The 27,253-nt window shown below is 29.4% G+C and overlaps 2 protein-coding genes across 6 annotated transcripts in view; both read right to left on the reverse strand.

The window, feature by feature from the left end:
- Nucleotides 1-777: 777 nt before the first annotated feature.
- LOC125065406 (DNA-directed RNA polymerase II subunit RPB1) lies at nucleotides 778-19,188 on the reverse strand. Of its 5 annotated transcripts, XR_007119621.1 has the most exons (11): nucleotides 19,064-19,188; nucleotides 18,628-18,731; nucleotides 16,097-16,237; nucleotides 10,275-10,378; nucleotides 9,896-10,060; nucleotides 6,445-6,503; nucleotides 5,123-5,485; nucleotides 3,955-4,150; nucleotides 2,837-2,955; nucleotides 2,198-2,306; nucleotides 1,586-1,649 (listed from the first exon to the last, which is right to left on the reverse strand). XR_007119621.1 is itself a non-coding variant. In XM_047672977.1 (10 exons), exons 3-10 carry the CDS (start codon nucleotides 16,216-16,218, stop codon nucleotides 1,530-1,532), a joined length of 1,248 nt encoding a protein of 415 aa, XP_047528933.1. In that variant the 5' UTR covers nucleotides 16,219-16,237; nucleotides 18,628-18,731; nucleotides 19,064-19,185; the 3' UTR covers nucleotides 778-1,529. The 5 variants fall into 5 exon arrangements, 4 of the variants coding, with proteins under 4 accessions (XP_047528933.1, XP_047528936.1, XP_047528935.1 ...); XM_047672977.1 differs by lacking the exon at nucleotides 2,198-2,306 and having other exon boundaries at nucleotides 778-1,649; nucleotides 19,064-19,185; XM_047672980.1 differs by lacking the exons at nucleotides 2,198-2,306; nucleotides 5,123-5,485 and having other exon boundaries at nucleotides 778-1,649.
- A 6,046-nt stretch (nucleotides 19,189-25,234) lies between these two features.
- Nucleotides 25,235-27,253, reverse strand: part of LOC125065291 (short neuropeptide F) — a 32,443-nt gene continuing 30,424 nt past the window's right edge. Inside the window, exons 4-6 of the mRNA XM_047672824.1 lie at nucleotides 26,438-26,548; nucleotides 25,800-25,886; nucleotides 25,235-25,473 (exon numbers count right to left, since the gene is read on the reverse strand). Coding sequence (XP_047528780.1) covers nucleotides 25,414-25,473; nucleotides 25,800-25,886; nucleotides 26,438-26,548 — 258 coding nt within the window. The 3' untranslated portion in view covers nucleotides 25,235-25,413. The remainder of the gene's footprint in view (nucleotides 25,474-25,799; nucleotides 25,887-26,437; nucleotides 26,549-27,253) is intronic.

Consider the following 27,253-nt stretch of genomic DNA (forward strand, 5'->3'; position numbering starts at 1 on the left):
TGTACTGAGTGTATGTAAAATAAAATATTTTTTTATAATTATTTGTGTTTTATTTCATAAGTCTAATATGAAATTGTTTGAGAAAAAGTGCAATAATTCGTTTTTTTTAATGTTAACATTGTTTAAGAGGAATACTGATTATTATTTATGATTATATGTTATGTAATTATTGTTTTCATTTTTAATTTACTCTTATCCCAAAAATGTGCATTTAATTTACCAAAGCGTAGGAAGAGTTTACGTACTCGTTTAGTTTCAGACTAAACGAGTACGTAAATATAATTACGAATAAAAACGAAACTTATCGTTTTTCGATTTTTAAATTATTTAAGTTGATTAGTTAAGTAAATAAGTATTACGTGTTTTAATTTTTGACAAGTTGCAAGGAGATTTTAACCATCTCGGTAAGTTGTTTATCGTGTCGTATTGTATGTACAGTCGTCATAAACTTAAAAAATCTGAACTAAATTTCTTAGAGTTTTAAAAGTACGGCTTCTAAAAACGAATCCCACGTGCAGCAGAGGATTGCGATTAGCTATATATATATTTTTTTTAATGTATTGATTGGTAGCTCTCATAACGATTCGCGACTTCAAATTCTTTTAGCCTTCCCGTATATTTCATAATCCTTACTCTGACCAAAAGTTCTCTAGAAGAAACAGCTTAATTAGCGATACAGGCGCCTGTTGCCTCTTATGCATATAAATGTAATAACTAAATATGCTTTGACCGATAAATGATTATGATACATCTTAAAATATAAAAGATACAAACACATTGGCTTTAATAATGTTTATTAAATAAAATATAAATGACACTTTGCATTAAAAATAGATTAAATTGAACTATTTATTTACACATTAATTCAGATTTCATGTTGACTAGGTGCATACACATAAAGCTTAGCCAAACACAAAAACCTTGAGTCAACTTTGACGGTCTTAGTAACAATAGAGAAATAATTCCGAGGCTATTTTTAAAATCATTGTTACAGAAAATTTAAGGAAATTGGTTAAAAAAAGCTTAAATTCGCAAATGTTCGCATTTTTAAAGCCGCACATGCATGGTGTGTACATTCACATTGATCGTTACATTATTAATTTAAAATTAAAGTGAGATAATGACAAATTTAAGCGCGATACGGTATTTTTTTACAATTACCTTACCTTACAAGCTACATAATGATTAATATGTATATAAAATAAATAATACCTATATTATGTACTGATTGTGGTTTTATCCAATCAAGCACATGCACGAAGACTTTAATACACAAAAGCCTTTACAAGTACTTAAACTTGATGTCCGTGTTAGGACAGCCATTTTTAAACATGAAGATGACACTGATGATGATATTCGAATTTCTATTGACTAATGTGTTCTTTTTTATTTTAGTTTAATTTGATTATAGACAAATGAAATTCGAATCATGATTAGAGAGAACTAACATTAGCACCATACCATAGGGACGGTGTTAGTGAGCTTTTCTGTGACAACAAATGAACATATCCCTATAGGTACATTCTATTTTAATAAGAGGATTGTCCTGACTGGCAGTCAATGTGTTGTGTGCCTGGTGGGACGCGGTAGCTGGTGTAACTGTGGTTTAAGGCATGTTGCGAGAAGAAGGATGAGTAGTCCCTTTTCACCTGTAACATCAAGTTTAATATTAAAAGATTATTTTATTAAATTTTTATATTATTTAATTAATCGTTAAACTAGTTCTCTAGTACACGTTTAACGCTTAATTATGCTAGCAGGTACAACGATAGCGTAAGAGGCCGGGATTAAAACTGTGAAACTCGTACTTTTACAAAGATGGCCATCTTACCGCAGAACTACCGATACATGCCTACATATTTGCGGGCATCGTTGAGCTACTAAGACGAGGAATAAAATAATTAAACGTTTATAATACTATCGAATGACTACATTTAGCGACATGCAAGTGACTGATCCGAGTTGGTAAGCTTCTGTAATGTCAAGCCTAATTAAGAGAAACAGAGATAGATAATAATTATTAATGTTTATACGATTCGAATGTGTATAGCCAATTATGTATGTGATTCTAAATTTTAATTTTTCTATAATATCTAAACGCGTTAGCTTGTTACGTCTACGGATTTATTTAGGAAAGTGCTTGAGTTAATAGAAGTATTTTGACAAAACAGTCACACATGTCCGTAGCATCACTTACAAATGGGATATTAAAGGCCGGCATATACCGACTAGCAAGCGAGTCGAAACGCGATCGAAGCTTAGACCTCGTTCATGGCAAGTAATTCGGCAAGCGAAAACTGCCGCAGCTAAAACAGATAACGGTTTCGTTCAAAAATTAAGGAATCATTACATCTACATGTGTCCGTCTTTTATGTGGTTGGAAACTTTTATATAGAAAGTAGGTATATATTTATATATAAAGGTTTGGTATATTAAGGTCAAAGTATAATTTGTTTAAATTCATCAATCGGTTTGATTATTTGTTATATTTTCATTATTTTGTTAGTAGTAGGTACAAGGAAGCTTCGGGTACAGGGTTAAGCACTCTATATGTACAAATGTTATCATTTTCTTGTTTCAAAAAATATAGTCATTTCATTCTAGATTACGAAGAATTTGTCATGTACTGTTTTTAGTGGTAAACGTTTAAATCGGAGGCAGAAACTTGTGTGCTGTACTTACTGCATTCTTAATTACATGAAATTCTAACATAATATTTATAAATGTTTCAATGTTTAGATTTTCGTGTAAAGAGCATCCATGATATATTTTGGAAATTCAAAAATATTACCTTGCTTAACATTTTCAAATTTATTTAAATTGTATTAAAAAATACCTTGCGTGGTCTGCAAGCAGGTCCTTTCGCGAGTTGTCTCCTCGCCTCATTTTCTGCAGCCACTGCCTCTTTCACAGATTGTGGCGGCCACTTCTGGTCCCCACGCATGTTTATACCTCCTGTTCAAAAGAAAAAAAAATTAGTGCGTATATTAAAACGTAAAAAATACATCAAAAATACTACAAATAATAAATATTATTATACCGTAAAAATTGGTATTGTTTCGGTGACTTCTTATATAACTTTTTAGCTTATCTCAATCGCCACCCTATAAAGGTATCTAAAATCTTATTTTTTACTAAAACATTATCCAATAATCCTACGTTACACATATTTTAGTGAGAAATTAAATAACTTATTATTATTATTTCGATAGATTTTTCCAACTGAAGTTAAGTTACATTTAACAAATTTTATAATTACCGACTTGTTTTGGAAAATCGATTTACAGCAAGTATTGTAGTTACTGGTGTGCTTACGAAAAACATTTTGATGTTTCTTTTAGTATTCCATAAACTCTAAGAACCATATTTTTCTGGTGTAATATGAAAGCTTTTACGTGTTACGAGTCACTTTTGAAAAGCTTTGCGGAGACATATAAAAAAGCAGTTTTAAAAACAATATACCTGCATCGACGAAGTGCTGTGTGCGAAGTTGTTTCGAAGAAAATTACATGCTTTTATACTGTTATTGTAAGCTTTATTACTTGCAGCTTCAAAGGCACCAATAAAACACACAAGATTTTTAATAATAAGTTACTTCGCAAATCTAACGATATAATTTATGGTTGACAATTTTACAAAAATATACGTTGCTAAAACATCGCGTAAAAATATATGCAAGTTGTATAAATAATAGTCGAGAAAACAAATGTGGTAATTTTAATAACACCTCTGTATCCGTATCGAATTTTATAAGTTCCGCCTTTAATAATAATATTTTATTTGAGTATAATCACACAGTTATATTACGTACATGCAACTGTTTCTTTCAAAACCTAAATCATTTCATGGTAAAAATACCCGCGAGTAAGGACAATCTGGCATTGGTCCCATCTTATAAAGAAAGTTGTTGCTATTGGCTAACTATTTTATGATGATAAATAAATTGTATTATACCTTTGAACGAAGCTGTAGCGGGTTGGCTAGCAAATACCGGCGAAGGTTGTTGGTGTACGGGAGGTTGCGGGCGCAATGTTATGGTTGTCGGTGGTGGCTCAAAGGGTTTCTGTTGTGGTTGGTACACAGGCTCAGAGTACTGCGGCTGTGGTGAGTATTGCGCTTGCGGCGAATACTGTGGTTGATTGTATTGAGGCTGTAAATTTTGGATAAAATTGTAAATTTAATAGTGTGCTTTGGGAGCCAGAAATATTAGGTACTATACAACTACCAAAAACTAATAATGGCTACGAAATTAGGGCTCCGTAATAAAATTGTAAAATATAATGGCCTAATTTGTGTCTCTTTTTTGTGCTGAAGATTAGTTGATTAATAATTATCATTGATATGATCAGACTATTTACCCGATTTGTTAGATAGTGGCTCATTATTATATTTATAAGAATATTGTGTTTATACAATAATAACGTTCATTTTTAAAAACAGTGACTATTCTGTGATAAATCTTCTGTGGATAAGTATACCTTTTATACTCAGTTATCTTCTGTATTTTTTTAAATATTTAAATTCTAACGTCTCTAATAAGTGTTAAATAAGTAAATAGTGTAAATACAAATGTAAGTGGCGATAGTGTATAATGGTTATTTATTTGGGCGTTACCATATAATTTTAAAATGAATACCTTGCATTGTTAATAAAGATTGCACATAAATTAATCTAAGTAAATACAAATTCTCAAGTGTATGATCTAGAAAGTAGAACAAGACAATGAAGTCTTCTTATCGACGAAGTGAATACCGTCAATACAATGTGAATATTCTATGAATATTGCTTGTCAAATCGTCAGTATTCAATTGTACTGACTACACAGTAGTGAGTACAATTGTACCTGATGCGAAACCATTCACTTGTTCATTGTAAAATTCTAGTAGATGTTATTATATAAAACAGTCACAACACTTTATATACGAGTCGTTGTTGGCATGCTTTTTCAATTTTCATTTAAGCTGTAATATGCGGCCTAATGAAAAAAACATTCAGAGATTATCGTTGAGAAATTTATTAATATTAACATTTTGCATAGAGCTTCAAAAATATAAATAGGTAAATAACGTTGTCATGAGGTCATGCGTGCATCTTCCGCGAAGAATCTGAGACAACACTCTACCTGGGGGGAAGTGGGGGCCGGAACGGGTGCCCAGCGGCTCTGTTGTTGCCGGTAAGGTTGCGCGCTAGGCGATAGTGGACCCTGGCGATAAGACGGGGCGACTGGGGAAGCGGTTACACCTGGCCCCACAGGGATCAGCTTACTTAGCCCTGTGGCTTCTTGACGCCGTCCTTCACAATGAGCAGGTTGCGACTGAGCCGCTTGGTAAGACTGAGGATACTGGTTTTGGGGTTGGACTTGGGGAGGTTGATATTGAGCGTGGTATTGAGGTTGTTGCTGAGGTTGTGGAGAATATTGTTGCTGTGGGGAAAATTGTTGCTGGGACGGAGAATGCTGTGCGTTGTTGTAGTTTGCAGGACTCTGCTGTAGGACATAAATGTAACAATGTGGACTATCCTTTTTTATTTACACAGATATAAAATAATAAAACATTTTAAAATATCAGCCGCCATAATAAAAATAATACACATACTTAACTAAAAAAACTTAAGACATTTTTCATAAAAGTAAAAATTAGTAGTTTTTATAAGTACCTATTTTAAATTTTATAGTGAACATAATAATATAATTAATAAAATGTAATATATTTATTTATTATTCTTTTTTATAATTTATAGCGTTAATTATTTTTAATTTATGTTACCACAGGTGCATCAGTTATTCTACCGCCAAACTGCAATACTTAGAAATATTTTATTCCGGTTATAATGGTGAGAGTGTCAGTTTAACTACAGGCATAACGGACAACATCTCCCAGTCTCAGTTTGCAACCGGCATCGTAAGGAATGTTTATGAACAGTGCCAATGTCTATGGGCGGTGATGACCAGTTACCATTTGCCTGTCCGCCTACCTGTATTAAAAAAAATAATTATAAACAATATTCGTGTAAAGTGTTTGCGGAACATTAACAAAATTGTTGTCGAAGTTCATCGAAATGTTGAAATTATCTAAAAAAATCGTTTTAATTTAAAACGGTATTAAATTATTTTTATACATTATATCAGCTTGATGATTTATTATAATTTTTCATGCTATTATTTATTTATTTATTTATTTATATAAACAATATTCGTGTAAAGTGTTTGCGGAACATTAACAAAATTGTTGTCGAAGTTCATCGAAATGTAGAAATTATCTAAAAAAATCGTTTTAATTTAAAACGGTATTAAATTATTTTTATACATTATATCAGCTTGATGATTTATTATAATTTTTCATGCTATTATTGTGCAATCTACGTTTAAGCGATTTATGTGCAGCTGTCTTCTATAACTTCTTTTCTGTATGTACAAAAAGTATGCAATAGATACTAAATAATTACCTGCTGCTGGTGATATCCGTTTGTTTCAGGCGCTGGGGGCCACACTACTTTCTTTTGGCCTGAAACAATGTTAACTAGTGTTAAAAAATATTATAACTAACTGACTGACTCACAGTTGTTTTTTGTTCCAGAATGAAAAAAGAACCAAGAAAATGAACATCGCTTTTCATTATCATTGAAATATTTGCGTGTGTAGAAATAGTCGTTGTAAGATGCTAATTGTATCTATCAACACGTACGATCTGGCTGGTTGCGATGTTATCTGGAGACCACACATTCAGTGTACAATACTGAGTTACTTATTATGACACATTCTGCTTTAAATTAGCTTGGCCCAAAGTGTTTTTGGATTTGCGCCAGAGGATCGAAGAAAAAATAACCGTTTTTTATTTGTGACGAATATTTATACATGTGCAAAGTGAATTTAATAGAGGATACGTGTCTTTGAAATATGATTTAACATGAAAAACAACAAGGAAGATGCATATAACTAACATTTTTCTCGAACACGAATAATTTAGCAGCAATTTGTTTTTGTATTTCATTTGAATCCATTCTTTAAATAATCATATACATTTTGTTTCGCTTGGCTTATATGTCGAAGTATGTAATTGATCTGTTATAGAAAGTGTAATATTTTTCTACATTATAAATTATAAATTTACTAGATTGAAAATGAAATTACAACTCTATATATAAATAAAATAGAAAATAAATTCAAACATTTTATTGAGTATTTGTTAACATTTAATGAAATAGAACTGTGAATTCAGTTCTATATCAGCGACGGAAGGCACTCCGCGTGCATTTGAGGGATTCTTGTGGCATTGGAACTTTTAATAAAATTAAATTTAATTCTTTATCTCTGTTTACTGTTCGTACCGTAAATAAAAATAAAATAGTTTAACAAGTCACATTATCTAAAAACAACAAGTTTATTTAAAAGCGTTTTCAGATAATTTCAAAGAATATTGATAAATTAATTATTTATCATTATCAATATTTTACATTTTTCTCTAAAAATAAGAACCGTATGACAGTATTACTCACTGTAAGTTAATAATACCGATGGTATATCAAAGTAATTTCGAATATGTTAGACTCACGGTACTAAGAAGCACGTCAGTCTTGCCGCTGGCAGGTCAGGACTACGTATGAGTTCTCGATTCTTGCCAGGTGTGTAGGCGAGGAAATATCCAATACATACACCTATTTCGAGACACCACACCTCTATGATACAGCTCGTGTCTCTTTCGCACTTATCTTTTATATGAATAAATACTTACCTTAATATAATCAGTATTTTTTAATTTCAGGATAGAACACTCATTCAATATTAAAATTGTATAGCATAGGTGTATTCATGTAAAGTATTCTGTATGAATAATCTTATTTTTTTGCAATAGTATAATTATAGACCTGTACATGATTCACCAATATATAATTTTGGATGCCTCGGAACCGTAAACCTTGATTCGAATTGGCGGCTTTGTTGTCCTTACATTATTATGATACACGGCCATCATTCATAATTATCTAGCCCATTGAACCTCGAAATCTACATAAATTATATACAACATAGTTAATACTGGCACTCTCAGTCATAACTATTAGGGTAAACTTCTCTTGAGTATCTTCTAAGGAGTATTTATGAGATTCGAGAGACTATTCTGTGACAGATGTTTTTTTTAGTTCCTACTTAACTCATTGACTCATTGCCATTATATTTGGCATAAAAACAAATGACAAGCAACGTTGAATCATCATACGACTGAAATAGTGATTGTTCACAAATTGTACTTATTTAAATTGTTATTTACGTCCCTATTGAGTATTAATTCAATCAAATTAATATAATATCTAGATCTAAACGAAATGATAAGGGACTTTATATATAATATATGCAAAATGTTTTTCCCCAATTTTTTTTTTTCAATTTAATTTTGTCATAATTATGACTACCTATGTAGGTATAAAAGTAACTGCAATTACAAGGTTAATTGGCAACCACATAATGTCATGCAATATTTATAATAACATTAATCATGTTAGCGTAATTATTTGAGATTATACAATTATTTTTAACCTATTTTGGGGTTGATGCTCGGTTAGCGTTATTAGAGATCATATATTTTACTAAAAATTCAATTTAATATTTGTACATTGATAAATTGACGTTTAACGTAGAATTAGTCTTTAAAATTACTGAATGTGTTACCAACTGGAAGTCTTGAATCTCGATATATATTTACTGTGATTTCAATATCAAAAGATAAAGAAGAAATCATTTTATATATATTAAATTTGTAAATGTATTAGCGGTGTAAGTGTTCACGTGTTGGAGGCAACAGGTATTCGCTTGCAACTTTTCAGTGCGGTTTAATATTAGCCATTGATTCATAGAACGCTCGCAAAAGTTATCGCGAGGTTTATCAAAAATAGTTACACGTTACGTCATACAAAATTTATTATAGACTAGTGTAATTGATATAATCACAAAAAAAAAAATCACATCACATTATTTCGTTGTAAAATTACTTACCTTATATATAATACACTTACTAATAAGTGTAAAAACCAAATTACCTTCTAATTAAATTTAGTACTACGACACTTCTACAATAAATCTATTTCATTTCTACACGACTTACAAGTACGATTTACAAGTATTTGACTTAAAATCCAAGAAGTTTATTACGGAAACATTATTATCATATCCATATTTCTGTATATAAATTGTATATTGAAAAATTAATTTGATACTCGTATATTATATTATACACACGAAAATGTGACCTCGAAAAGATTTATGGGTTAAAATGTTGTTTTAATAAGGATAAAATTAGTAAATATAATATTAAGGGACAAAAAAAAATTAAAACGGTATTCAAATTTAGAAGAAAATTCACTTTACCGATCACTACTGTGTCAAACATTTTCGTTGAGTTTCGTTCGCACTTAGATATCTACTAACAATAACAAAGTAACGCACGAAGTCTCCATACAAAATATTTTAAAATTCTTGCCAAGCTTTTCTTACGCCAATGATCAATTTTCACAACAAGTACTTCTCAAAAAATGACGTGTTATAATGACATTAGTTTTTAAATCGGTCTTATTTATTATTAGAATATTAGGGCATTAACTTTTAGGCAGAAATAGATTTAAAAAAAACTGTTGTTATGTTCTATTATTTAATTCGAAATGACAAGGTTTAAATTGTTTCAGTCTGTAGTCTCGTATTAAAACATCAAGGTTTATCTATCGGATATCATGTTTATTTTTACATCTTATTGCACTTCGCAAGCAACATACTTGTGACTCAGAGACGTTAAATGTGTGCTAGACTACATGGACTCGATGCATCTATTCGAATAACATTAAATTTTCATTTGTTACATGTGCTATGTGCGAGTGGTATATTAATTTGATTCTCCACCACCAAGGGTACCTTTAGTAGCCTTCATTAGCTCTGAGTAAATATATGACGTAGAGTTGACTTGGCCGTTCCAACAACGGTCGGATTTCGTCTTTTTAGGCGGCCACACCTGGTCAAATCTTCGCTTGGTGTAAACGAGATTCTCCAATATCGCCTGGATTTGGGTGGGGTCTAATTCTGACAAAGCATTGATTTGAAAACGTTAGTAGGGACTTTGGTTGAATCACAATGCCACTCAATGACCAAAACATACGTCTATTGTATGAAATTTTTACTTCAGCTGTTTACATTATATATCATGAAATTATTATACTTATTATTTTTGTTTCGATTATAAAATGGCATTGTCTATAGAAAAAGTATATGAGCTATATGATATTAGTGCACTCACTTGGTAAACCTTTCCGGTTTCGTTCTTCTTCCTCGAGCATACGCAGAACGGCTGAATTGGCAAGATTTGCCGGCTTGTCGGTTACAGGGTTGTTAAAGTCAATACTGCAAAAAACAATAGTTTTGTATTTTTCTCAATTACCATGTTGGCTTGAATTGGATATTCTTTAAGTATAAAATATTAACTAGATCTTCCGATAGTTCGATAAAAAATCTATATTTTTTATCATTATTATTATTTTTATTTCAAATACGTAAGTAGACTGACTGAATGGTCTAACTGATGGTAACATCCCCTGCATAGTTAATGCACCACTAACCTTGAAAACTAAGATGGTTTCTCTTTTGTACCTGTAGATACTCTGTTACTAAGGAAGATTTATTGAATGCATAAAAAATGAAAAGCTTGGATACAAATGATGTAATAAAACGTGTAATAGAAATTTTCTCTGTATCCAATGAATAAATTTCCAATGGTATTCAGAAAGTCGATTACAAAAACGTAACTTTATAGAACGATACAGGAAACTTGTCGTGGGAAATCGGCGCAAGAACTTGACAAAGCGTTGATTGTATTTCGCAGTTTCGAATTCTATCAATCTATATGAATGGACGCTTAGAACAAACTCTAATGAGAGCCTTTAATTAATTCTATTGTGCTTAATTATATTTTCAGGTTGGAAATTTAACATTCTTAAGCCAATTTATTTAGCAAATAAAACAAAATAAGAGTAAATACTAAATGTAATGAAAAAAAAAAAGATCTTAAATACAAATATCTTCCTCGCTTTAATTTTTCGAAAAAATGTAACTAGACGTTTCAGTTTAAGATTTTGAAATAAAGTATCAATTAAGGTTTGAATAATTTAAATTAAAAAAAAACATTTACTATAAGATATTTTAGTAACAAGATAAAACTATGTCGTCTCGGTTCCACATATCTACAGTACATTAATAGCATATCCAAAAATACGGGTATAAGTATTTACTAAACCATCCCATAAATCATTGCAAAAAGAATATACCGAACAAAGAAATGTTCGTTTGTTTCGGAGAACATTAGCTGTCGCCTGGATACTTTGATTAATTTATTATATTACTGAGATTTTTATCTCAGTATATGAATTCACGATACTTGTTCTCGTACATGACAAAAATGTAATTTAACTTCTCAGTAACTTTATGCGTATTGCAAAATATGATTATGACATTTAATTGAGTTTTATATATTAATATATTATTTATACGTTTTCCAGTGGTCATGTTCACACAATATTTACAATTGAGGTCATATATAGAATCAGGTTTGCGTTCACCTCTCAGTACCTTTATTGGTAACGAGATCGTGTGTCAGTGTCATATAAATCATGTGCGATGACACAATATAAACAAACACATTATTATTATTATAAATAAATATTAAAACAATAAAATATTGATAAATATTAGCGTAGGTGCAATAATCAATCATCTCTACGTTTCACTGATAATATTTAAACTAAAATAATGTTGCGATTTTTTTTTACTCATTTTAAGTTGCCTCATATATTATTTTATATTTGTTACGAATAACAGGACAATAATTGACAATCTGAGTGTTCGAACAACACAAGATCAAAGACACAAAAAATACAGAAGATAAATATTGATTTTATATATTACAAGCGACCCGCCCCGACTTTTCGCGGATTTTTCTGCAGACCTACAAATTTTGGTAGGTACTTTGTTTTGATGCATCTCATAAAGTTTTGGAAGCGCTGACGCTTTAAGTAAGCGTTTAGCCATTTTACAAAACATTATACAAAATATTTTACGGAGATACCAACAGAAATACAAAGCGTCTATTTTAAAGTATTTATATGATTAAGGAAAAGTTCATATTATTTTAGTTCACCCGTCACTGAGCCCTCACCCCGTTTTCTCTCTAGAATAAATTTCATAAACTTATAATAGTGTACCATGTTATATCTAATAGTATTGCTACTACTAATAAAAAGTAACTTATCGTCTTGTTGTTTTTATTATAAATGAAATTACATTCAAACGGCTTCGGTAGTAGGTAACTTGAAAATTATTAAACAATTTTATTTAATATTTATCAAAGTTTATAATATATCCTAAATGATGTCTAATCTATTATGCTACGATAAATTATAATTAATTTAATAGAAATATGTGTTTAATCTTATAAAATACTTACGTATTCCTTTCAAGGACTACGGCCATATTGCGTTTACAAATAATTATTGTTTAATTAATATTTACTTCACTAAATATTTTATTGCCGGTAAAGTAACGACTGATACTTATTGATTTTTTTTTTACTCTATGACTCTTTACCCAATTAAATATATATCTTATGTATGTGTTTTTATTAATTTTATTATATTAGAAGAACTGTATAAATGATTTTTATTTTATCGGTTTTGTTGCAAAGCAGACGGCAATTTATTTTTATATGAATTGGAAATACATTTCAAGCGCAATAATTTATAACACGTACTTTAAAACCACATTATTACTATTATATAAATTATTAGATTTAATTTAATTTAAAAATTATTTTATATATTTTCGCGTAAACGCATTATTATGCGTCGACAGGCCGTGCCGTACTGCGCAGGCGCACATGTCGGCCGCACCGATGTCTAGTGTTTACGATATGAGTGATGACTACACACGACTCTTTTGTAACACCCCGGTTAAAACTGTACCATTGGTTAAACTTAATGAACTTTAATGACAAATGCTGAATACACATTATACTGTTACATAAATAATTGTTTTGATTTAATAAGTTTATCTTTTATAATTCCTTTCCAATTGTTATCCTTCCCAATTAATTAGCGCTATAGGTTGCGGCTCGCTGGTATTAAGTTAAAAACAAAAAGAAATCGGATTTTTATGTTTAAATGCAACAACACGGCTACAATGCAAAACGCAGTTTTCCTACAAACTTCAAGTCTCTTTATCCTAAAGTTTAAACTCTGTGTTGATTCTTAGTTAATCACTGCTTTAATTGATTATTGTTATATTTTTCGATTTTTCATGTTACTTTGTAATGCTGGATAAATATATGTACAATGTGTGAAGTATTTAAGTGTACTCTAATTTGTATTTTAGCATTAAAGTAGGTAGGACTTAAAATGCATTTTTTATCATCTTCTGATTTCATCAAAATATGTATTAATTTTATCTCACACTTAATATAAAATATATATATATTTATGAAAAAAAATAATTACTGATTATATAAATTCAATTTATTGCTACATAATATTCCATTCACATTTTCAACTTCGAATTTCGTTAAAATTAGTTTAGCGGTAAAGCCCTAAAAAGGTTAGTTAGGCCAGATTTACATAAAATATTTGTAATGTTAGCATGGATTTAGATAAATTAATTTGGTGTCTCTTCATAAAGCAATATGGGAATGTATGTAATGCAAACGGGAAGTTAAATTTCGTCTACACAAATGTCAGTGACCTGAGAGTGGAAACGCGCGTGACGCCAAAATGCCTATTGAAGCATCTGTAAAATTCTAACTACGCATCCGTGAAATAGTTAAGTACGTCTATATATTAAGTATATTTATAGTATTATAAGCTACTACATTTATCAAGATCTGTCAAGTCGTTTTTTAGTAATTGAGTAACAAACATCAAAACAAATAAACATTCACATTTATAGTGTTTGTATGATTTTATGAAACATTAACTGTAATTAAATGTGAGCTTGCAACTTCATTTTACCCAATTGCTTGTAATAAGATTTTGCAAACTGTATTGGTGCTGAAATTACAATCTAACTTATGAAATATTTTATCCGATTTTTTATTAAAGTAAAAAGAAGTTTACCGCTTTTATTACCTCGACTCTTTATTGAATGCATTGTTCGTCACATTTTATGTTGATTACTATTTAAAGTACATTGTCTTGATCGCAATACATTAAATGTGCCAAATAAAATTCCAATGCGTCATCATGATCAAAGACTGCGTCATTATGCATTTTATATTTATATCACCGTTATACATCTTTAAATGAATCATTATTTAGTAAATTTTTATTTTTATTTTTAGCAAGTCTTATAATGTAATTTATTTTTAACTAACTTTTTTACTTTACTTCGACTGGAGAGCAGAGTTACTTTGTAATGCAAAATTGTGCTAGTAAGTAGTTTCAGTGAGAGTCTAAAAGCTTAAATAACATTGGCAGCGCTTCAGAATTATTAGAAGAACCTCTTATAATATAAACACTGTCTATGGGGAAAAGCGCTCGGTTTCTTTAAGATCCATTCGTCTGCTTTTGAACTGCTTAAAGAAAAATATTTATTTTGTTTATTTTTTTTAAACGGAGTTCTAACAAATGACGTCATTTGGATCGTGCCCCATACTTATATTTTCTGTACTGACGGATATAGTAGTATTTTAATTATTTGAATGAAAATTAAATTAGTAATAAAATATTTAAATTGTAATGTATAATTATCAATTTTTATGTATTTAATACCGTTAATAGTAAATGCAATGACGTTTGCAAGGCAAGGGCACGATATCCTTGACAGTTAAACAGAAACCGTTGAACACGTGTTTTTGCCTCAATAATAGCATCCTAATTTTGTATGCCTAATTCTTAGCCTTATTGTATCGCTTTATTGAATGAAACCAGATATGCAGGCTAAAATATTTGTACGCGAATAAAATTTATTTTAAATTTATTAATCTTAAGCAAATATGAAATTGAAATTGAATTTGAACTTGATAAATTGCAATGTGACACTTATCAAAAACAAAAAGTATTTTTGATTGCTTTTTATATTATTATATATAGCATATGTTTAAATTGGCGTCACTGTGTACAATAAACCTAAATGCTAGTTGTTAATAAACCTAAATGTACAATTAACTCAAACACATATTTTGATAAATTGTAAGATTTACTTGTTCCAATCTGAATAAGCGAAACTACGTAGATTAATTAGTCAACGTTGTTAAATTTTTATATACGTTGATAATTTATTTATTTAGATGATTAAATCATATACAGGTAAATATATGCTGACATTTTATGGTAAGTAACGAAACAATATGTGGTTTGCTAAACATAACAAGTATGCCCTTTTGCTTCTCATAAAGAATTGAGAAGACTATCCAGCTTTACCAGGCAGTTAATTTTATATTTTGCAGTAATAATTTCTTAGAAGTAAGCTTTCCTTCTACTTAATAAAATTTTATAATTACTGACAGACACACAATACATAACCTAAGCCAGTTAGTCAAACGGGGTGTAATTTTTTACAGGATTTCCACATGAAATTTCTTATTTGATTTTATTTATTTTATTGAAATTGAGCACTAAGGAAGGATTTTTCAAATTTCAAAGCATAAAAAAGAATGTGATATTTGACATTTAGGCTTCTGCAAAGAGAAAAAAATTGGTAGTGTTTTTAACAATTCATCACTCAGATGATGAGAGTCATGAAATTCCAAATACGAAAAATCGGTCTAAAAGCAAGACAACTAACAATATCGAATAATTAATAAAGAAAATACGGTGGATTTTTTGTGTAATGTTACCGATGATATATCACATAGGGTTCACGGTTTTGAAATAAAGTTTCAAAACAGAAATTAATATGTAACGCAGACTAGCACTGCTCTAGTATTTAACTACACTATATTTTATCTTGTGTGGACTTTGCAATGTTCGTAATATTTAAAGTTTTGCATTTGTGTTCGCCCTTCAAAGGCTATTTGTTTAGGCTTAGGCGGACGCTAACTCTCCTTTAGGTGAGAAACCAGGTATTGTTTGTATTACAAACCCAACAGTGCCGTTGTCGAGGTTCTGCAGGTGCTTGTTAAGTGTCTCCTTAATATTTTGTTGGGAGTACAAGCCGATGGGCGAGTTGAATTGCTTGTGTACTATCTTCGGACCTGTGGCCATTTTGAAGTCGTTCGTTGCGCTGAAAAAATAACGTATCATAAATATATATTTCTTTTGAGTTCCTTATTAATTAATTTTCATATTACAATAATTTTCTTGATTTTTTTCTTATTAAAAAACAAAGTGACTTGACATTAAAATGTACACATAATATAATAAATACACAAACAAAAAATATGATATTGTTTTTTATCATATTATTATTTAGATATAATGTGATATTTATAAGAATAAAATTCTGTCGATTCAATTCTGTCAATATTATCCTCATTAATTGGAAAGATGTATTTACGCGTTAGACATAAGAAAAATTGGATTGTCAATTTTTATCCTCCTCATGAGGTAATTTTATTACGCTCTCGTAAGATTCATGCCTCGGGTTAGAGACGAAGCTCGCCGTCTTATTACGATTTTATTAGCCCTGGCACCAACGACGATGGCTATAATATTTTTTCCGAAACACGTGCGAGACAGGTAGCTTTGAGAAAATAACTTACTGATACAAGCATATTTTTACGTAGGGGTGGATTCCTATTTGCTTTAAAAATCGATTAATTCAATTAATCGATTACATATAACGATTTTAATTAGAATTAATGTGTTGTTGTAGGAATTTTGCCTAGACAGGCATATTAAGTTTCAATTATATTTCGGTTAGATATTCGAAATTACATGTTTTAAATTCGTTGCATTTTTATTCGTTTGGTTATCTTTTTTTCCTCTAGTCAATTTTAAATCGTATAAAATATAACCTAATTATCAATATGGACATTGCCAATCATTTGATTTGGAATTATGACGATATTTAAATTTGTCTAATTATATTAGAGCGGTCCAATTTATTTCATATCGCTGACAATGATTAAGTCATAACAATCAAAATTATATATTTTTTATGTTACCATAAAATTAACGTAGATGTTATCAATGTTTTTCTAAGTCTTTTATTTTTAATGCACAGTTACATTTAGTTTATTTAAATTGCTCATAAACTTGCTTAGGATTTCTCGGAATGCAATTTGTATAATTATTATTTATAATTAGGAAGATTCTAATTAGATCTCCGGGTTTTATTGCACTCAAATTTACACTCCATTATATTCGACATAGATACTCAACAAATGTAAAGAAATTTTGTTATCATAAATATTTCGTACTTACACGTACGTCTATTCAGATAATAATTCAACGAGTGTTGCGGAAAATGTGTGGGCGCGACTAAAAAAGTTCGCATTTAATGCTCGAAAGATACGTTATTTAAAGAATACGCCAACAGACGATTCGACTTTAAAATATAATACAGCAACATGTTTTCGCTACACAATTAAGACTATTAAACTATGTGACTTATATCCATCGCCTTTAACACATTGAATTCCGCGATTATGTTAGCATCTGTTCATAATCCTAAAACTGCTGGTTTAATAATTACAGTAATGTTCCAAGTATTTAATTTTTTCTCTTGTTTAGTTCATAATTTTTTTAATTTTTTGATAAACAATCAAATGCAACCAAATTGCCTTGAACTCATTGAACTTCATTAATTTGTAATTAACTTTGCTGTTACAGATAATTATATTAAAGGGGTTATGTTATTGTATTACTTAAATATTCTAAAATCTAGAGCTAGAGCTATCATGACGTGAAACCTAAATATATCATTTAAACAAACACATTTTTATTCATCATTATATTTGTGAAAATGATTAAGAAAAGTTAACCAACGATAGAAAATCTAGGACAAACCCTTTTTAATTTTATCAATATACTGGTTCGTTGAAAATAACATGTTAATTTAAATGCCATTATTATGATTAATGTTATATATGTTTGAAATATCATTTCCACGTAATATAAGAAGGCTACGTAAAGTAAACAAAACCAAGAATATTTGAAATATTACATGAAGTTTGAAAAATAAAAACAGTATGACTGGAATAGCTTAAATGCCAATACAGCTGTTGGTTGAGACAAGGTTAACAATACCGTCATCAAGGTTGAAAATATTTCTGTCGTATCATCCGGACAATCACATGTACAAGAATAGTTTTACAATATTTTACAACAAATCTTATTTTATACTAATCAACTACATGCTATAATGTAGTAATAATTAACGTGCTCCTCTATTACGTCTACTGTTAAAGTTATTAAAGGAAATTACAACATGCACGCTAAAGTTTTCTCCACGCTGACGGAGCGCATTCTACCTATTCGTGAAAATGAGACGCGCTATTTTCAGTATCATGAAGTAATGTTGATTATTTTTGTAACAGAATATTCGAGCGCAGAGTTAGTCATGGATTTGGACGTCATAAGGTGACAAACGAATGAAAAAATCAAGTATGTCTAAAGCATTTATTAGTGCAAATGTTACATGAAGCGTTGAGCTTTATGAGTCAATAATACCTTGTGCGGCGGAGAGGTTCGTGCGAGCGACGGCGGGGCCGGACTCTAACTGAGCTCGGGTGAGCGGCGCGCCCACACTGCGGCGCGAGAGCTTGCGACCTCACCTGTAATGTTTCATGAAATTCATAATACGTACACTACATAGACACTAAAATCTACATTGTTTCATTTAAAAAAATTTAAAATACCAATAAAATGTTCTGAAAGTATTATTGTAAAAAAATCTAATGAAATATATGAATTTATAGATATAATTTAAAAAAAATCTTTAAAACAAAAATAACCGTGATTTCATAATTAAATAATTTAAAAGCCATGAAATCATTTAATTATTTTATATATAATTAGTTTGAGCGCTATTATTTCATATTTATATATTCTCTACTGTCGTTAACTTTTTACCAAGTTTCAGTTGAAGTGGAAGAATTTCTCTTACCTGCGAAAAACAAAGCGTTGTGTTTCACAATGCTTTCCTTGAACTTCAACTGTCGTGCACTAATGACTGTAATGAGCTGTGACAGACAAACGTATCTGGTAAAGACGGCTTCTGGCCTGCGAATGAACTAGCACCTTCTATCACAAAATATGCGACAATTTTATTTGCTATTTTTAACCAAGCCAAGTATATGAAAACGAAACGTTGTTTTAAACTATTTCAATAACATTCTAATAAACACGAGGGTTATTGCTCTCTTTTTTTGTTTCCGGTTCAACACAAAGAAATAACTATCTACTATAACTATCTACATACATCTAACTACATTTATATATTAGTATGGTAAATTGTTCACCTTAATTTGTTCTTCCTCTAAAGTTACATTTAATTTCGAGTTATTGCATTAAATTTTATGTATAAAATAATTCCAATACTTAAATCACGTTTTCAAATAATGATAAATTAATAAATTCATAAAAAAAATACTATTGATAAAAATCAATAGTAAATTTTTTATCAATTATATAAAAAGTCTTTATAATATTTTTTATTATAATTATGATTAACTATCAACCATTGATTATGACCATGATCTTATTCAAAATCAATTAATTGACTAATTTACTTAAAAAGAGGGGAAAATAAACAAAATAGAATATCTTAGAATAAAATGGTAATATATCTCGTAGTGAAAACAAGAAAATGATTTGTTATTGATCAATTGATTTTATCGTATCGAATCTTTTATTATATTTTGATTATCAGAATCAGAAATATTTTGATTATTACACTAAACCTACTTTAATGTTTATTACGAATTATCAAAAAACTTACATTTTAACAATTTGAATAATATACGTACATTGAAATCCTAACAGAATAACACTTATTTTAGCTTATAGTAATTATTCATTATGTAAACTGACAGTAATTGGGTACTGCTATTATTAGCGGCAGTATTGCTCCCTAATATATATGTAATACATGTTGTCGCTTTTTAACTCGTCATACTGATACATAGTTAACTATTTGAATGAAGAAAGAAATTTGACTGAATAATTACGAGGCTTGCACAAAGTCTTTCCATTTGTAAAATAAACTACAAAAACTCTTAAAGCTTGTGTTTTTATTGAAACCTTTTTAATACAAACATAAGCTTTGTTCGATGGAAAAGTCAAGTATGAAATATAGTTTTTATTTATAGTAAGATAAAAATAGACACACAGGTGTGATGTGAAGGTAACGCGATTCAAATAGGTATTAAGATCGTATATTAAATCTCTGGCAATGCTGCATGGATATCTATGATATGAATTCTTATTATCAACGAGTAGTCATGGTCAAGGCCGCTATAAACCATTATATTTTAACTCGTTAAAGTATACATGTAACGTGTACAGATTAATAAGTTTGTAAAAACTTATTGGATAAATCGTAGCTTGGACTTGTATAATTCTGGACTTTATTTCGAAACTGTGTTGTTTATAAAATTTTAGCAGTAAAATAAAGCAAACCATATTAAAATAAGTACCATTTTTTGATAGTTTATTTGAATATAAGCAGCAACAAGCGAGCGTACGAGCAAGTGGTTAACACTCTGCTAACTCGATATCAAAGATGTTATGTCCCTTGTGCTTATAATTATATTGCCTCACTCACTATGTAATACAGGAACACGCCTTACTAAGTTTTGATTGGTATAGTAGAATAACTGGTAAATGGTAACCGGCACAAACCCCTACCATCGGTAAAAAGTAATAAATTTAAATAAGTTTGTAAGGTTAACAATTTTGTTTGAAATATAACGGCACTCTTCTAGAATCTTCACAAAGTTTAAGTAACTTACAATAAAAAAAAGAATTGAGTAAATCTTGAAATAATTGATAGAGGTAAAAAGCACAGATGGTACATTAAAAATTAAATTAAATACCATACAATAATGATAAGTTCTTTAGTAGATTAAAGTTGACTACTAAATGTATTATGTGTTAAACATATATATAATATATACCTATTGATCCCTATTTCATATCGTTTCTATAGCACTTAGTATACCCGTAGCACCATTGTAGTTTTTATTCATACAAAATACTCGTACTTTTGCCAGAATCGAGTACACAGTCTTTTCGAAAGGTCATCTTTGCTCTTGACATTCTTGTGACGTCTACGTGTCCTTATTTTATTAATATAAGTCAACGAAAAAAATACATATATGCTTAATAATTTGTTCAGTGTTATATTATTATTAAATTTAAACTTAGTAGAAAAATTCTGTTAAAAAAATGCACATAATAATCTATCTGCCTGACAATTATAATATTAAGATTACGTATTTAATTATTTATTTCTTACGCAAATATTCACAAATATACGGGTATCATAACACTTCAAATACATGCGAAATATATTGGTCTATGTAAAATATCACTTGAATTGAATATTTTAGGGAGTTCAATGGATTGGTATAAAAATAACGTATTCAACAACAAAACCAATAATGAAAATTGTTGGAATTATGAAATTATGTCTCAGACAGTGTAAAAGTAAGTATAATAAAGTATTGCAGAACCTGTCTCTACAACTATAACCAATTATGTTTAATTCCGAGGAGCCCTCACTTTTAATAAAAAGTCAGGTAAGATATTTAAATAAAATATATCTAAATTGATAATTTTTAATTTAATTTTCAGACAACGACATCAATTTTCTTTCTCAGAATCTCGAATTCGATACATATGGCTCTTTAATAGATTATCTAAATTATTAAATTAACATTAGTGTTTTTAAGATTACAAATGAATATAATATAAAATTGTTATACAAAGTCATATTTAAAATAGTCTCTCCTGGTTCCCACCCGACGCAAAACTGCCCATAATGCAGGCTGCATTTCCACGCTGTACGGCAATGGACAACCTCTGTGCCAGGTAGGACCCGGAGCGACTGTCAAATCCCCTCTCTTTGAAGAGAGGGGATTTAACACTCCATAAAGTTACACTAACCGATTCTGTCTTCGATCATGTCTTATAAAAAAATAATAATTACTTATTTATTATAAACAGTTCCTATACCTTGAATTAATACGTTTTTTTTTTCATTTTACTAATTTAAGTTTTTGTTTATGTTTTTATTTGAAAAAAGAACAAATGTTAGTATGACAATTAATTAGTAGTTGTATTAAAAGTTATTTTAATATTATTAATAGTTTTCATAATACTTATTCCCGGTTCGTTTTTAACAATTTCATAGTATCAGTTTTGTATTTAAATGGGGTAAATAAATTATTAGAATTAGAAGAATAGTCACGTCATAAATATAATATTAAAATAGCAAATAAGTAAATACGTTTAAAGTAAAATATAAATCGCGTGTATCGATATATGCCACACCTGTTTATATTTACAATATTTGTTATAGAAATAAATCGCGATTATCCTACCTCAACACCACATACGACAAAGTTAATCCGACAAAAATCAGCTGGGTCACATGTGAATTAGAAAAAACTTTATGCTTTAAATTTCATCGAAATAAGAATCTATTTTTGCTTATCACATAGAGTTAGGTAAAAGGCTAACTGTTACTCTATTTTTTAATTGCAATGTAATAAAAAAATTTAATTCCATTTTAATATGTACCTATAATTGTAATTTTTTTTTAAAGATGAAATAATGTTAACTAATACTAAATAATCCGTATTACCTTATTATTATCATTATAAGTAACGGTTTATAAATTTCTAAGGCCTCCTCACCTTTAGAGATAAAGAACTGTAGCTTATTCGAACATACTGCTCCAATGTAGCTGACAGAATTTCATCCAATACCTGCTCCCTTACGACGTTTTGATCCACCGCTGAACATGAAATGACTTATAAACACGAATTAAACACCTGAAAATTAATGGTGCTTGCATGGTGAACCCGCAAACTTTAGAATTCATGTGTTCTAAACATATCCATATCGGTAATTATCTCATTATTTGCTGCGTAATCTATTTAAATTGTAAAAAAAAATTTAATTAAAATAAACATGTCTTCATAGTTAAAATCTACATAGTTAAAGTACTTATAACACATTAAGGGTTACGCTGTTTTAGCGCATAAATTAGTAAGGATTTATATGATAAATATGCAACGCGACTAGCAAAAGTCTTTAGTTTTATAAATATGGAATATAAGAAGGCTCATGTTTATGACAGATTGACATTCACAATTTCTTCCAGCGAAACTATAACCTGCAGACGACGCACGTGTAGTCAATGCTTCCCGCTGTTTACGAATGTCAAAATTAGAGATAGAGTTATTATCGGTATTATGTCAGTTTTCTAACCCGAACTAATAATATGACTTCAAATATGAAACTACGTATTAATGTGGATATGGATAATAAATATAAAACAAAGTTTATGTTAATTATGTTTAGATGTTATTTGTATAAAAACAAACTTATATCTTTTTTTGCCGAGTGTAGGACTGTCAAATGTGCCAGATAGATAGTTAGTGGTCACAACTGTTGATACTGTTAGAAATGAGAACTATTCCTTACAGTCATTGTGCCGTCAGTCTATTGTTTAAGTATCTTGATATGATTTATTTTTTGCATATGCCATTTGATTATGAGAGATGCACACACTATCCACTATCGGCACTCGCACAGTTAGTTAATCTCCTTTGAGCACGACGGTAGAAGAACATAATTATTACACTCGCTCAGTGGAACGATATTATTAATACTTTATATTACATTGATCCGATTAGTGAATCGGATCAATGTAATATAAAGTATTGATGTTTGGTACTAAATTATCCGTGGATGAAGCCTTCCTAATCGTGCTTATAATGGTCTAAATATTGTACAAGTATATGCTCTCTTTGTTTTTTTATCTTAAAATAATACTTCATATTTCATTGTAATAACATAAAATAAAATCAATGTACAATCGTTATAAAACATACAAAGTTAAAATATACCATATGCTTAGCTTTATTTTTTTTACACAAGGTTTTTCCTTCACACAGAAATAAGAAATATATCTGAGACAACTATTACTATATCTTTGTTTTTCTATCTTATATTTTCATTCGGAGTAAATTCAATTTCGATAAACTTGACAGATCTTTTTGTTTGATGTGTAGTTATTTAAATACCGAGCTCATATTAAAACAAAAACATATTATCCATTTAGGACACTATTTGTGAAAAAGGAAAATGTGTGTGTGTGATTAGACTGAAATTATAATATAAATGTTGAAATATGTCGGATACCTTAATCCGAACTCATCAACAATTTAAAACTAATATCAAATATTTCAGGGATCAAAAGTTGTACACGTGACTTAGTTGATTGAAAGCGTAATATTACTCGCATAGTGGTTTCAAACTATTTTTGAATAATTTTAGACAAACGATCATTTACTATATATACCGATGATAAAATATAAATATAATTTATATGTCTCCTTTTGTTATAAATGATATAAAATGTAATGATGAAATGAATCATATTCATATAAATAATAATACTTCTCAAACTCTACTCAAATTATTTTATACAGTAAAAAATTCATAATAGCTACAGTAAAACATTAAAGGTGGCAACTTAAATTGTGTACTTCTCGTTAAATGCGTTTATCTCCGGCCGCCAGAAAGCTGTGTAGGCTTGTTATAATTTTTGTAATCAGCAAAGCTGCCTAGATAACATATTAAATTCTTTATTTATCTTTTAACCCTAATTTTTTCAATGTATAAATAATTTATTGTAATTTATATATGAAGAAAGTATTCTTGATCTTCTTCAAATAAACAAAAACAATAAATTAGAGGTATAGATATATTAAAGAATAGCAATAGGGTCAAATAAAACTTCGAAGTAGTCGTTAGCTTTTATATTTCAACTTATTAATTGCACTATAATATGAACATAAAAATAAACATTTATTTAGTATTCTATAAGTTTTATAAAATGACAACTACATTCTAGAAGTCTGAATACGAATAGCGAAGTAATTTTACATTTACCCAGCTCTTAAAATGTATAATTATTCGCTATAAAACCATATTGATACGAAATTAAAAACACAGAATGAAATTATAAAACTTTATAATATTTCAGAAGTAGAGAGTTAAATTTAGTTTTAGAATAACATTTAACATTATACAATATAATAGTATCTGATTATGTACACATAGCTTATAATCGTTTAAATTAAATAACATCTAATGTTGATATTTAAAATTTGACACTTAAAAGATAGTAAGCAGTCATCATTAAATTTAGACTTGCTGAATATTAGTTATATGGAGCGGAGAAATATTAATTTACCTAGTGCATGCGTTAGTGTTCGAAGTTTAGTTCTGTTGTCTGTCGTCTTCTGAGCTGCCCGCCTTCACCTCTTTAGGTAGTGCCGACTAAAAAATTAAGGTAATAAAGATCAAACAAAGTATCATAAAACATAACTAAAAATAGATTATTTATATATTTTTTTGTTAGTTCACTGTTGAATGTGTTCTAACCAAATTTTAAATCTATATCAGACATGAAATGTACGGAATCGAAATGTTTGGGCTCGGTATTCATATTACGTTTAGAAAAAAAAAGAAGTAGGTACTAAATATCAACTGTAATTTATTTTAAAAGAAAAGATATATCAGCTTTATTTTTTTTAAATCATTTTAAGATTTGTATTAAGTATTCTAAAATAACAAGAACAAATATATAAAAATAAAAATTTTACCTCGTAAGGCAACAAGAACATATTATTATCGGAGCGACGTCCGAAGCGGAGACGCATCGAGGGAGCTCGCACGGCCCGGTCTTGCTCCTGTGTAGAGAAAGTTATGAAAACACCAATAAAAATGAATAATACTCCTCATAATACTAACGAGGTAATGAAATTGCTCTGCACGTTTCACCGATAGTGGAAATACTTTAACGACATAGCGTTGAACTTGGAACATCTAAACACATTTACAGAAAAGTTAATTTAAGTATTTTCTCGATATAATCTCTAGATAAGGTATCTAGGTCGTTATTCTGTTCTCGGAGGTGTAAAATTGGAACTATTCGTCATAAAATAGCTCCATTGTCGCAACAACGAATGGTGGTTTGTTAGGGTGAATGGGTTCATTTCACGCCTTTCCACCGTGTTAGAGAGTTTATGCTGTTTTGATCAATAATATTACCTAAATGAATACTTTATGCTGCGGAATTTTATATTATTAAATATGTATTACAGAGAATATAATTTAATTATTGTACGTTGCATTAAATTTGACTCAACAAGAAGATACCTGTAAATCTATTAATATTTATTTGAAATTTTGGTATACAGAAGCATTTATATGATATTTAATTAAATAACTTAATATAAACCTCCTGAGGGAAGATGTGAGGCACGGCACGCTCGTCGGATCGGCGTCCGAAGCGGAGACGTACAGGCGTACGCACGTCGCGCAGGGACAGAAGTTCGTCCATTTCATCAAGCTGTAACATTATTATTTTTTCGAACATCGAAAAATACATAAATATAACTTTGATGCTTGTAGGTGTTTTTGAGTACGTGATGCTATCGCTTGTGTGGGCTACTGACATATTATGAAGATAGCAAAGAAGCTGGTGGATAACAAAACTGTTTTTCTTTTTTTGTTGGTGTAAAAGCTCTTTATTTTGTTTTTCCTTAGAGCAATATTTGTAAAAAGTTAATACGGTAGGAAAAGAAAATTATACAATATATACATATATATTTAATAACATACGACTTAATATTTTCGTAAACCTTGATTTGGTTAAATTTCCAGCAAACCAGGACTAGATTAATTAATTTAATATCAACGGCTTAAGTTTAATATTGAATTTATATGGAATATTTTACAATTAATTAATACTAACTTCATTATGATACCCTTAAATATTTTTTGCAGTAATAATATTCGGGTTTATTATATTAGTAGAATGTTGATAATTCCTAATAAATATTAAATTATCGAGATCAGTCACTCATGAATATTTTGAATTTACCATGTTATATAAATCGGATATCTCAAGTATTTTATTAATTTACTTTCATTTTTAATAATATTAATATTTGGCCTGCGCTAACGAAGTCAATGAACATCGTATGTTTTTTAAAAATAATAAATATTGTTTTTCGAACTGTAATAATATTCTGGAGTGGTTGTTTTGTTTTAG

Source organism: Vanessa atalanta, chromosome 7 (genome assembly GCF_905147765.1).
Source record: "Vanessa atalanta chromosome 7, ilVanAtal1.2, whole genome shotgun sequence".
In the NCBI taxonomy this organism is placed as follows: domain Eukaryota; kingdom Metazoa; phylum Arthropoda; class Insecta; order Lepidoptera; family Nymphalidae; genus Vanessa; species Vanessa atalanta.